Source organism: Phyllostomus hastatus, unplaced genomic scaffold (genome assembly GCF_019186645.2).
Source record: "Phyllostomus hastatus isolate PE091 unplaced genomic scaffold, TTU_PhHast_1.1 phas_contig_210, whole genome shotgun sequence".
NCBI lineage: Eukaryota > Metazoa > Chordata > Mammalia > Chiroptera > Phyllostomidae > Phyllostomus > Phyllostomus hastatus.
This window is the reverse complement of record NW_025333737.1, coordinates 32,993,128-33,005,734: the sequence shown is the minus strand read 5'-3', so window position 1 is coordinate 33,005,734 and position 12,607 is coordinate 32,993,128. Positions and strand designations below refer to the sequence as shown.

General features: G+C 48.0%; 1 protein-coding gene across 1 annotated transcript; it reads right to left on the bottom strand.

Annotated features, from left to right (window-relative positions):
* Positions 1-2,687: 2,687 nt before the first annotated feature.
* On the bottom strand, positions 2,688-5,837 carry LOC123817202 (C-C motif chemokine 15-like). The gene is made up of 3 exons (XM_045836752.1): positions 5,704-5,837; positions 3,216-3,327; positions 2,688-2,816 (listed from the first exon to the last, which is right to left on the bottom strand). The coding sequence occupies exons 1-3, from the start codon at positions 5,834-5,836 to the stop codon at positions 2,699-2,701; spliced, it is 363 nt and encodes a 120-aa protein (XP_045692708.1). The 5' UTR covers position 5,837; the 3' UTR covers positions 2,688-2,698.
* Between the last annotated feature and the right edge of the window lie 6,770 nt (positions 5,838-12,607).

The following is a 12,607-nucleotide window of genomic DNA, read 5'->3' as shown; positions in this document are numbered from 1 at the left end:
CCTGGACTTCCTGGAAGTCTATTTCCTTTGCCAGAATGGGGAAGTTCTCCTTTATTATTTGTTCAAATAAGTTTTCCACCTGTTGCTCTACCTCTTCTCCTTGTGGTACCCCTATAATTTGGATGTTGGAATGTTTCAAGATGTCCTGGAGGTTCCAGAGCTTCTCCTCATTTTTCTGAATTCTTATTTCTTCATTGTTTTCTGATTGTATATTTTTTTCTTCCTTCTGGTCCATTTCACTGATTTGGGACCCAGTTTTCTGTCCATTATTATTGGTTCCCTGTGCATTTTTCTTCATTTCACTTAGTGTAGCCTTCATTTTTTCATCTAATTTGCAACCAAAATCAACCAACTCTGAGCATCCTGATCACCAGTGCTTTGAACTGTGCATCTGATAGGTTGGCTATCTCTTGGTTGCTTAAAAGTATTGGCTCTGGAGCTTTGATTTGTTCTTCTGTTTGAGCCTTTTTTTGGGGGGTGGGGGGTCTGGTCGGGCCTGTTATGTTTTGAGAGTGGAGCCTTAGGTGTTCCCTTGGGTGGGGCAACCCAGTGGCTGGGTTCTGACGTATCTAGGGGTGGGGTAGAGAGGGAACAATGGCACTTGCTCTGCTCTCTGCGGATTTCAGTCCCCTCTGCTGCTTCCCACAAGGAAACTGGGCCTTTCTGGTGCTGGTTCCCGGGTGGGTGGGCTGGGTACATTCTAGGACCCTGTGGGCCTCTCCAATAAACTCTCCTGTGAGGCTGGGAGTCTCCCCCAGCACCTGAGCGTCCACAGGTGTTTTCAATCAGTGCTTTTAGGCTTTATTTCCCAGCACTGGGGCCCTGGGTTGCGTGGTCTGTCCCTCTGCCCATTTTCACCTGGTTTATCTGCGCAAATGTGTGACTGCAGACAGCCAGCTGCCTTACGCTCCTCACTGGGTCTGCTCATTGCCTCCACGAGCCCACGCCTGGGGTCTGCCACCAGGGTCTCCTAGCCACCTGCACCCCATACCCCGGGGTCTGCCAGCCACCGTTTTTCCTGCTGCAACCCCTCTCCACCAGTTGTGGACTCTGCCTCTCTTACTGGTCTGAATGAATGGTTGTTAGACTTCTGTACAGTTCAATTTTCTGTCTGTTCTGGTTGTTTTTTTGTTTCTAAATTTTTCTTGTCCTTAATTTTGGTTGTGCGAGGAGGCAGTGTGTCCACCTATGCCTCCATCTTAGCCAAAAGTCTCTATACTTTTCTTACCCTCCCCCTGTCTCTTTTGTACCTACTGTTTAGGCTTCTTATTCCTTGTACCCTTTCCCCCATTCTTCCCCTTCTGACTCGCCACTGATAGCCCTCCATGGGATCTCCATTTCTGTGATATTCTTCCTGTTCTAGTTGTTTGCTTAGTTTCTTTTTGCTTTTTAGTTTCAGTATTTGATTGTTGTGAGTTTGTTTTTATTTCACTGTTCATAGTTTGATCTTCTTTTTGGGAGGAACTCTGTCCAGCAACATATTCCTCCTGTCCACTGCAGATGAAAAATAAATCATCTCGGACACAATCTTGCTGTTCCAGGGAGAAAGAGGGTGGCAATTCCCTCTAGTGGTGAATGCCCCAAGCCCTTCTCCCAAGTGGGTTTTAGTGGGAATGGGATGTGTAGGTGTGTGCATGGAGAGCTCATCAATCATTGTCAAAAGGCTATAGTCATACAGAAACAGGTATTATCTATAGCTAACAATTGAAGGAACACAGTGACCTGTAGCAGGTCAGGGTCTGTTGGTCATACTGAAGCCAGAGGGTCTTTAGGATGTATTTCATGAGATAAGGAGTTTACTTCTTATGCCTTGAACTTAAACATCCAGTTTATATCACCAGGGCCATACAAAATAAAGCACAGCCAGCTTCAAAGCATACAAGGTATTTATCAGGCTTGATTCCTATGGGAACCCTTAGAGTTACAGTTCAGTCATGCTTGCCACCTGTGTTTCTACCTGGTTTTCCAGAGAGACTTACTAGCTCCTTTCAGGGCTTGCTCTCCAGGGGCCACAGTCTCGGAACCCATGCAGAGTGATCCCCAACACTTATTCTTAGATAAGTCCCTTTAACAGTTCATAAAATAAGGGCTTGGTGATAATGCACTCCTTTAACTTCGCCTTATCTGAGAAGCACCTTACCTGCCCCTGGGAAATGCCCTTTTGATTGATGTTCTGTTTACTCTGGATCAGGCCCCAGACTTTCTGAGATTACCTGTGAACTTACAAATTTTGTCTAGAGCAGATGCAAGTGTTTTTGTACAGCAGAAAAGACAATCTAAAAGTTATAGCTATATTGCCATATTGGATATTAGTCAGTTTTTAACTAAGTTTCAGAATGCCACCCCAGCTAACTGTGTAAAGCTCTATTCCTCAGATGGTCTTAGAATCAGTTTTATGGTTCCCTCATTAGTGGGTTCAGTACATCTGTGACACATACTCCATCTGTACTTGAATGAGTCATGTTTTTCCTGTCTTCAAAAGGACTCTATGATGTCTCCTTTTGAAAAGCACACAAATCCAAAGCTCAGCCATTCCTATGTTTGCTTTTCCTCTTCCAGTTCAAGTACAGTCAAATTGGATACTTTTTATTGGTGCACAGTTTTTTCAGAGAACAGACCAGTACCTGTTGCTTTTGACAAAAGAATTCAGGCCAAGAAACTACCAGAAGGTGAGAAAGTAAAGATGGGTGAGTTGCATCTAGTATTCATTCTCCTCAACCAACTGTTTTCTGGTATTGGCCAACTTCTTCAAGCATTCCTGAACTCCATTAGCACTGGGGTGGAAACAGACCTTCTGACCCCTCCTGGTTTTGAAGCTGGGGAGCCAGGGAGAGAAAGATTATACAGTGAGGAGGGTTCTGCACATAAGGATGGGGAGCCCCATCCTCGCAGCCCCTGGGCTTCCCCACTCAGCCCCACTGTTCCTCCCTTCTCTTCTGCAGGGTCTCAGGTGGTCTCCTCTGGAAGACCCTGCCTCTGACACCCCCTCAGTGACTCAGGGAGGTGTCCCGGGCAACCTTGCTCCTGCACTACCCACTGCTCCCTAGCCTCCCTCTTCACTGGGAGCATGTGGTATCTGATGCTCTGGGGATTCTTAGTGACAACATAAGCCTCCAGCAACATCACAGCATCTAGACGGTGAGACTTTTTCCGACCTCCCTGTGTCATCAGTAGATCTCCTACCCGAAGACATGGCTGGTAGGCTTGGCACTTACATGACACCAGGCTGGGAGCACCCACTGGTTGTTAGATAATAATCCTTCATGAATGTGCATCGGATATTTCGTGTGGTGTAGGACAAGCAGCAGTCACCTGGGCGGTGCACACCTGTAGCAGGAGAAAGATCCATGTAAGGACAGAGCCCCTTTCTCAGGAAACTACATCCTTTCCCCTTTTTCTCCAGAGACAGGGGAGGGTGTGAAGGGGAAGAAGTGTAAAGGGGCAATTTCCTCCTCTGCAGCACCTGCTGGCATCTCCTTGCTCCACTGCCCGGGGTTCAGTGTGCACCTGGGCAGGGCCAGGACCACTCCTCCCAGAAGTGGATGTTCTGATGCTGCAGGAGGTGTCAGAGAGCTCCTTCTCCCCAAGGTCAGCAGACTGTAGGACAGCCAGGTGGGAGAGTGGTCAGGTATGGGGAGGGACCCACAGTGCACCCTGGTGTCCCTTGGAGATATCCCCTCCCTCTTTCCCCATGTCCTGTTAACGAGGAAGACTGAAGTCACTGAGCACATCTGTACCCACCAGCTGCTTTTACATCCATGCCACCACGAAACATTAGCTCCAAGTATGCTTCCCAGAGTTTGCCTGTTCGTAACTGGACTGTTAGGAATGTCCAATTCTGTGTTAACTTTGAAAAATAATTTTATTTTTTGAACATGTCTTAAAATATACATAATATAAAATGTACAATTTTGACCTTTATTTTCTATCCTGGAGCTCCGACTCCGTGCTCTACAGGGATCTAGACCCACCAAGTACATGCAGGGTGGGGCAGAAGTGGGTGTACAGGGGTTTGTGTGGAGAATAGTACAATAATTAAGAAATAACAATACAAGAATAAACTCTGTGTTTCACTGACTCACAACTGTGGACGTACTCTCATCACCCCCTGTAGTTGTCAGGGGAATGAATGGCAAAGAGACCTGGGGGGACTCTGAGGGGCTTGCCCATCAGATAGCACAAGGAGGAAATGCCAGCAAAGCCAGAACAGTCAGGATTCTTTCAGGCTCAGAGGAAGAACAGAAGCTGTGTACTATAGACCAGGGTGATCAAACGTTAACCGTTTTCCAATGCACAGTTTGGGAGCATGAAGGACATTCCCATATTGTACAGCTCTAACCACAGACTGTCCATGGGGCTTTATTCATCTTGTAAAATTGCACCTCTGATCCAACTAGACGGTGACTCCACACCCCCGTCCCCCAGCCCCCGGCCACCACCATTCTATTTTCTGTCTCTCTGACTTGGCTGCTTTCAGTGCCTCCTGTCAGCGGAATCAGACAATGTTCACCCTTTGTTACTGGCTCATCTCACTGATCATAACGTCGGGTGCAGACCTGTGCTCACTGTTCCTCCGTGTGGTAGCATGTGTCCCAGTTTCTGTCCTTTTTAGCTGAATAATATCCTACTGTGTGTACAAGATATTCCCCACTTTGAATCCATTCATTTGTTGATGGATACCTCAGGTGCTTCCCCCCATGGTGTGTTAGGAATGATGCAGCTGTTAGCATGGGCGTACCAGCATCTCCCAGGTACCTGCTTCCACCTCTCTCAAGTGTGTACCCAGAAGTAGAGGTGCTGGTGATACTGTGTCACCATTTTCAAACCTGAAGGATTCTGCATTGCAAAGTGCACCTAGCCCCCGTGTTCTGAACAAGGGATTGCAGGGCTGCATTATGCTAGTTAGGCAAATGCACTGAACTGTTGGCTCATTTCTTATGCAGTTACATATGAGTTATATTTAATGAGGCACATGTGTACTCTCCAGTGTGCTTGATATGATGCGTGTGGGGCTGGCAAAATAAAGTCTTATATGGACTTGTTTTTTTTAAATAACAAGTTTCCTAACTTGATCATACCCTAACTCCACCACTCACTGGCTGTAGGATCAGAGAGCAAGTTATCTAAGGCCTCTGTGCCTCAGGTTCTCGTGTGTAAAATGAGACTAATAATAATAATGTGCAAAACCATGGTAGTTGATGGTAGTCAATTCCACAGGGTTGTTAGGAGGACTCAGTGTATTAATATCCATAAGACAATTAGAGTAGTTTCTGCTTGGACAGGGCAGATTGTACAAGGCAGTGTTAGATACTCATTTGTTAGTAAGTCAGTGGAATGGTTAGGGGGACTTGGGTGAGTCACTAGCCCGGCGTGTCCCATCTCCTCTTCAAACTGATGATTGTGCAGTGCATGGGGTGCCCTAGCTCAACATTGGAGGAAAATATGCTTCTTTTCCCAAGTTCACCATTTGCTACAACTCTTTTGCTCAAGCACATAACGGCCCCATATAAGCCAAGATAAGGTGTCAGATAATTCTGGCCTTGAAAAGGGAAGAGAATTGTTTCCCAAGTCATCTGTGCACACTTTTCCCCAGGGACCAAGGCCACAGGGAAAGGTCCACACCCTCCTGCTGCTGCTTTTAAGCAAGTGCCAAATTCACTTCCACAGTCCTCTGTGTCTCCTCCCTGGACTTCAGGTTATCACCGAACTGGCCGTCAGTGTGAAGGCTCAGTGACTCACCACGATCCGGAGATCGATTCTTCAGAGATGCCTGGGCAGGGGGTCCAAGGTGAGCAGCAAGGATGAGGAAGAGGAGGGCAGCTGTGGAGATCTTCATCTTCCAGGTGTGCGGGCAGAGCTGGCCTGAGTGCCCCAGGCTCTCTGCTCCTGACTCCCTGGGACCCCAGCCCTGCCCTTGGGTTTATGAGGAGAGGAGAATCAGGAAGTCACAGGGTAGAGGTGAAGAGATTGCCTGTTGCCTATATAGTTGGCAATACGTTTCTCATGAGGGAACCAGTCTGGAAATGCAACAGGAAATTGAGGGCAATTATGGCTTGAGGTTATCTCAGCTGCCCAATGGATGTAGGCAGAAGTGTCAAAATTTCAGACAGAGGCCTCATCCAAGACAGGGGTCGGGGGAACCTGTGGCAGCAGCTCTCCCATCCTCTGAGGGTGGTGGAAGTGCTACAGGGAGAAGTGCAGGTGGACCAGAGAGCTCTCTGGGGAACTGTTCTTCCCCTTGTAAAGCAGCTCCCTGCTTCTTCTTGCTCTCTGTGTGTGAATGTCATGTCTGCAAGCACCAGGTTGTGATGCTTACTTTTCCCCAAATGAATCCTCCTTGTGGAGGGAATACCTATTGGACTTTTTGTTTATGGTAGACAAGAGTGAGCATATTTCATTTTTTTAATCTCACCTGTGGATATATTTATACATTTGCTAGAGGGTGAGAGAAAGGCATTGACGTGAGGGAGAAACCAAATGAATTGCCTATTTTATATGTCCTGTGTAAGGACCAACCAGGCAACCTTTTGACGTGTGGAGCAGCTCTCCCACCAATTGAGTCTTGGAGTCAGGGCTGAGCTCACTTTGTCTTTTAATGATGGACATGTGTGTGTGTGCTTGTTCTAACTTTGGTTTCTGTTCCAATATTATCTCTTTTACCAATTTAGATTTATATTCAAATTAGTGAATGTTTCTTGTTTCATCCTCCAGTATTCCATGATGTTTACATATTTTCTGTTAGTGTTTCTTTTGTGAGGTCATTGGTAAAGAGCTGTCGCCTGTAGCAATGACTCAAACTCTGGGCAGTGTCCGTGAACATTATTGTTCAAATAACATCCGATTCACTTCTCCTAGCAAGTTGAAATTACCAGTTTAAGGACTTCCTTTACTTCCAAAACATATTTCTTGAAACATCAATATGATTTTTTTCAAACAGGGTAAATATACAAACTCACTAACATTTGCTTAGCAGCAGACGGGGCCCTGACCATGGCAAAGACCTCAAGCGGATGGACCGTGACCTCTTCCTTCCTGCGTCCTCCCTCCCGGATTCCCCCACATGCCGATCTTAACTTTGATCTCCATGGGTGAAAAATTTCTGACTCTTGTTCTTGATGTCATTGGATTACTTTCCATCAATATCATCTTTATGATGGATAAACTTTAATTCCTCCAGAATTGTAACTCTTTTCCCTATTTTCACAGTTTCTGAATGGAATTTTCTTGAGACTTGGGATTTGGGAAAACATCAAATTCTCTAAGAAATGCTGGGAAGTTATTCCCCCGTGGAAGTGCTGGTGGATGCCTGGGGTGGGGGGAGGGGGAGGGGGTGGGGGTGGGACCCCGGTTCCCTGGGGCCTCAGGGTGAGGGGTTGGCAGGGGGAGGAGCCGAGCCTCTGCCTAGGAAGCTGGAACGCTGAACTTGTGCTTGTTTGTGCTCCTGGAAGCTGCCTGACTCCAGGCAGGACACTCAGCCTTTCTGAACCTGTCTCTTTAAAATGGCAAATAGCATCGATGGGGCAAGTAGCATGCACTCTCATCTGTGCATCCTTGATTGTTTTGTGCGATAAAGGCCTTGTTTCCCCCCGTGTGACAGACGAGGAAGCCGAGGCTCAGGAAGCCTGCACGGGGCCTGGCAGAGGCCTCGACTGATGGGTGCGGAGCCTCCAGGCAGGGGGTCCCTGGTGGCAGAAGCCGGTGTTCCTGCGCACCCCTGGATTCCAGCACGTCCACCACATGGGTGGTTCAGAGTGGGCTTTTACTATGCATTTGTTGAATGAATGGATGAATGAATGAATGTGAATTCAGTTCAGACTTGTGTCTTTCTGACTGTAAAGCCAATTATTGCTCCATTTTGTTGTGCTGTTCTCCGGAGAAAAAAATAAAAAGATTCCGTTTGTTCACTCTCCGCCGCCACAGGCCTGGTGCAAGGCTTCCTTCCTGACTTACCTCTGTTCCTCACAACCACCCCCTGGGGAAGCATCCGTTACCCCGTTTGCAGGCAGAGAGGTTTTGCGATAACCGGAATTATGGGAAAGCATTAAGGAGCTCTGTAGCTGGTCGCAGTCAAAAGTCCTGTGAAATTGTTCTCATTCCTTGGACCAGCAGGGATGGCCAACGAGAGGCCGGGGACCCAGCAGTTTTCCATCTCTGAATCTGGTTGAAATTCAACTCAGGAGAGTTGAGATTCAAGAAATCTCCTCCCAGGACCCCCCTTGTTCCACTTTCTCCCCTGGCCCCAGCCCCCAGCAGAGAGGCAACCAGGCCTGTTTAGGGTGGGAAGGGCAGTGAGCTGGGAATCGGGCATCTGGGGTCAACCCCTGCCTCCTTCGGAGTCACCTGCTGCTAACTCTTCTTGTGTCCCACAGATATTTATTGAGACTTTCTACCTGCCAGGAGGGGGTCTATGCCATATCCACACCTGGACAGATCTTAGAGGGAAAGGAGAGAGGCTGACACTGGGGCCCCAGCCTCACGGGCCCGCCAGGCCAGGCGGACAGCAGCAGGGTGGGGCCCGGCAGCAGGAGCTCCTGGGCCCTGGGGAGGGTGCCCCTGTCCAAAGGAACAGCCCTCTCCACCTTAGTTCAAGGTTACCTTGTGGAACTCTGGTTCAGGACTGCTTGGCTTTCCGTATTTGCAAAAGGAATTGGCACTGCAGAGTCTTAAATGTTTTCAATTTGTAAAGGTTGGCAACTGAGTCAAACCCCAACCCAATTGTAAAACCCCATTTGAGCCCCAAGAACAGCTTGATCCTTTGAGGTTTCCTCTCCCCCAACCTACGCTGACATGCGGCTCCTGTGCATCCCCAGGAGGTGGCTGAGCAGATGTTCTGGAAGGCTCTGGATTAACTGCTCTGTGGTGGGACCCCAAGGGCCAGGGAGGCTCTACGAGGGGGCAGGTTTTCCTCTCCCTGGAGGAGGGAGAAGTGAGTCCTGCCCAGGAATGGGGTGAGGCTCCTGGTGAAGGTGCTCTTTATTCTCCAGGGGCTCCCCGAGCTAGGAGAGCCAGGCCGACTCTCGTCCTTCTGGTGGATGACCAGCTGCAGGAATGGAGCCGGGCTGAAGACTGCTGGGTTCTCCGACTCCTTGAAGTCTGGGCTCTGAGCCTCCTTTATGTGACAGGTTACTGGTCAGGAAGTCACAAGACAGAAAAATCCACGATTGCAGGAGCGTTTTGTTTGCTGAGTTGTGACTGTTGACACAACTAATATTGGTTTAATCAAAGAAAAGTAGGAGGCAGAGAATGACCCTAGGTTTCACATTCGGTGTGCACCTTGAGGGTAGTAGTGGGGGGAGCCCGGAGACCAAGGGCTTTGTGGTGGAAAGTGCCCTCCACTCCTGCCCTCCCCAGAGAACCTGGTTAGGCCTCTGCAGTGAGCCCATCCTCAGGTGTGGACGGTGGGTTCAGAGGCCTGGTCCACTCTTTCAGGCTTAGCAACTGCAGGCCTCAACAGGATAGGCATGTGGACTCAGGTCTGATGGGGGCTGGGAGCAGGGAGAAGGGTCTGCAGGGGATCCTGGAATGGATGGCCTCACCAGCTCGGATTGGACTGGAACACCTCACCTAAGCTGAAGGCCTCCACCCCTTGCCCAGCACAGGGAGCTCGTTCAGGTCCTTAGCAACCAAGAAAGGTGCACGGGGCTCTCTGCTCTGTCAGGACTGCACTGGGGCTTGGGGCTGAGGGACAAGTTCCTTCTGGGTCAGGCTGGGGGGACCAGAGGTGGGACGGTGAGGCTGTGCCCTGCAGTTTGTGCCAGGACAGATCACAGGTGTTTTCATCCCTTCCCTTCTCTGGAGATGACCAGGGATAGTACCCACTGACACAGCTCCCGGGGGTATCATTCACAGGCAGTGATCAGATCTGTGCTGCCTGGAACACAGTTCCATAGAATACAATGATATTTTGTCACCCTCCAGTTCGGGCTGCAGGGTCCCTGTGCAGTGACACAATGGTTTGGTGACTGGGAGGTATTGTGATCCACCATCTTCGTCTGCCTGGGATGAAGGGGGTTCCTGGAATGTGGTGTTGTGGGAGAAACCTGGTTCTTCTTGCTGACGCAGGAAAGAATTACAGATCAGCAAGCCTATTAGCATGCAAGCAAAGTTCATTAGTGCTATGTTCTCATGGAAGAGAATGGGCCTTGCAAAAGTGGGTGGAGGGGAGGCAAGAGCAGGGGTAGTAAGAGCAAGGATGGCAAAAGCAAGGGTGGCCAGAGGCCAGGTTTTTCCCATTAACAGTGGGACTTTCAGTGCTAACACGGAGAGGAGTTGGTCACCCTACTGGGAAGTTGGATAGACATGGCTATCTGCCACCTCCACTCCCACAAAATTCAGATTAAGCAATTGTGGGTTTTTTTCTCCAAAAACATTCTTTGTGGTAAATACACATCATATAATATTTACCATTGTAATCATTTTTAAGTATACACTTCAGTGGCATTAAGTACATTTATACATTATGCAATGATCATCATTGCCTAGCCACAGAATGTTTTTTGTCTTGCAAGAGGAAACTTGATACCCATTAAACCTAACTCCCCATTCCCCACTCCTCCCAGCCATTAGAAATCTCTGTTCCATTTTCTGTCTCTAGGAAATTGACTATTCTAGGTACCTCATACACAAGTAGAATCACACTGTATTCATCTTTTGGTGACTGACTGGCTGGTTTCACAAAGCCTAATGCCCTCAAGTTTCATTCATTTTGTAGCATATGTCATAATTTCTTTGCTTTTTAAGACAGAGTAATATTCTGTTGCATGTGTACCCTCTCGCCCACATATTTTGCTTACCCATTCATCTGTTGATGAACGCTTGGGTTGCTTTCCCATTTCAGCTATTGTGAATAATGCTGTTATGAACAGGGGTTTACAAATATTTCTTTGAGACCCCGTTTCCAGTTCTTTTGGGTATATATATACCCAGAAGTGGGATTGCTGGGTCATATGGTAAATCTATTTTTAAGTTTTTGCCCTACTGTTTTCCACAGCAGTTGTACCATTTTATGTGTCCATGGAGAGTGCCCAAGAATTACGATTTCTCCACATCCTTGTCAACACTTATTATTTTCTGGTTTATTTTTTAGTAGCTATACTAATGAGTGTGAGGTGGTATGGTTTTGATTTAGGCATCTGTGTTTTTTGTCATTTTTATATAATGGGGTTCCAGGTAAGTTTATTTGCAAAGAAAATGTTTTTCCACAGAAAGAAAAATTGAAACCTGTGTTTTAATGGAAAGAGCAGGAACTTTTGAGCTAGTGAGAAGCATGGTCTTTAGTTCTGAAAGCCCACTTACAAACTATGGGAACATTTGAGTGCTATGATTAAGCTTTTCAACTGACATGTGGTTACGGAAAGGAATATGTAACATAAATGCTCTAAGTGAGTGAAATCTTCCTTCAGTGTCCATATTGAGACCTTCATTTAGTAGATGTTTATTGATCTTTTACTGTATGCCAGGTGCTTTCTAGGCCCCGGGGGATACAGAGACAGACCAGAAAGGCAAGACCCTTGCTCTTCAGGTGCTCAGACCCCAGTGGGGGAGACAGACTTACAAGATAGTAGAAGATGGAGTTAAAAGCTAGGAAGAAAACAACTGGGGGTGATGTGACAGACAGTGCCTGAGGGCTGGGTGGAAGTTGCTTAATGAGCTGGTCAGGGGAGCCCATTGGGAGAGGGTATCATTTCAGCTAGAACCTGCGTGTTGAGGAGGAGCCAGACTCACACAGATCAGTGGACGTGTGTCCGGGTAGAGGGAAGAGCAAGGGCAATGACCCAGAGGTGAAAACAGGCTTGGTGCATTCAAGGAACCAACAGAAGAGTGAGAGCCTGGAGAGAAGGGAGTGAGGGTGAGAGTGATGAGAACTGAGGTCTGTTGTCCAGGTCCTTTGGCTCTGGTGACTGAACAGTTTGCCCTGGTTTCACCACCATCTCACTCACATGGGCACTGCAGCAGCAACCAAGCAAGTCCGTGTGGCTCACATTCCAGTGGGGACCTGGGGAGTATGTCCTGGAGAGTACATGGGTGGATTTAACATAGACTTTTGTCAGTTGCTTTAAGGAAAAACAAGAAAGAAAAGAGCACGGATTCTGTCCTCCTTAGACTTTACTTTCCTTCCCCACCAGGTGGGTGGAGAGGGGCTGAGCTGCCTGCTTTCTCCCAACACATTAAGAGCATAAGAAGGCAGAGAAATTGACAGCTAGATGGGTGCCTCTGATAGTCGTCTTTCTCCTCCCTGCAGACTGTAGGCTACTGTGTGTGTATGGGGGGAGGGGAGGGAAAGAGGGTGGCAGACAGTGGCCTTTCTCCCCTTGGCTAGCCTAGCAGAACATCAGATGTGGGGGATGCAGGAGACACACCTGTGCAGGAGGATGGAAGAAACTGACTCGTACCATTGCTCGGGTATATCTGGGTCCTGGAACCCAACTTACTGATGACAGTGAGTCACCTGACTTCCAAGTTTCGATAGGCAGCATGCACCCTCCTTCTGGAATGTCAGTCTTTTTTAAAAATTATATTTTATTGATTATGCTATTACAGTTATCCTGATTTTTCCCCCTTTTCTTCCCTCCACCCAGCACCCCTCACTCTCTCAGGCAGCCCCCCC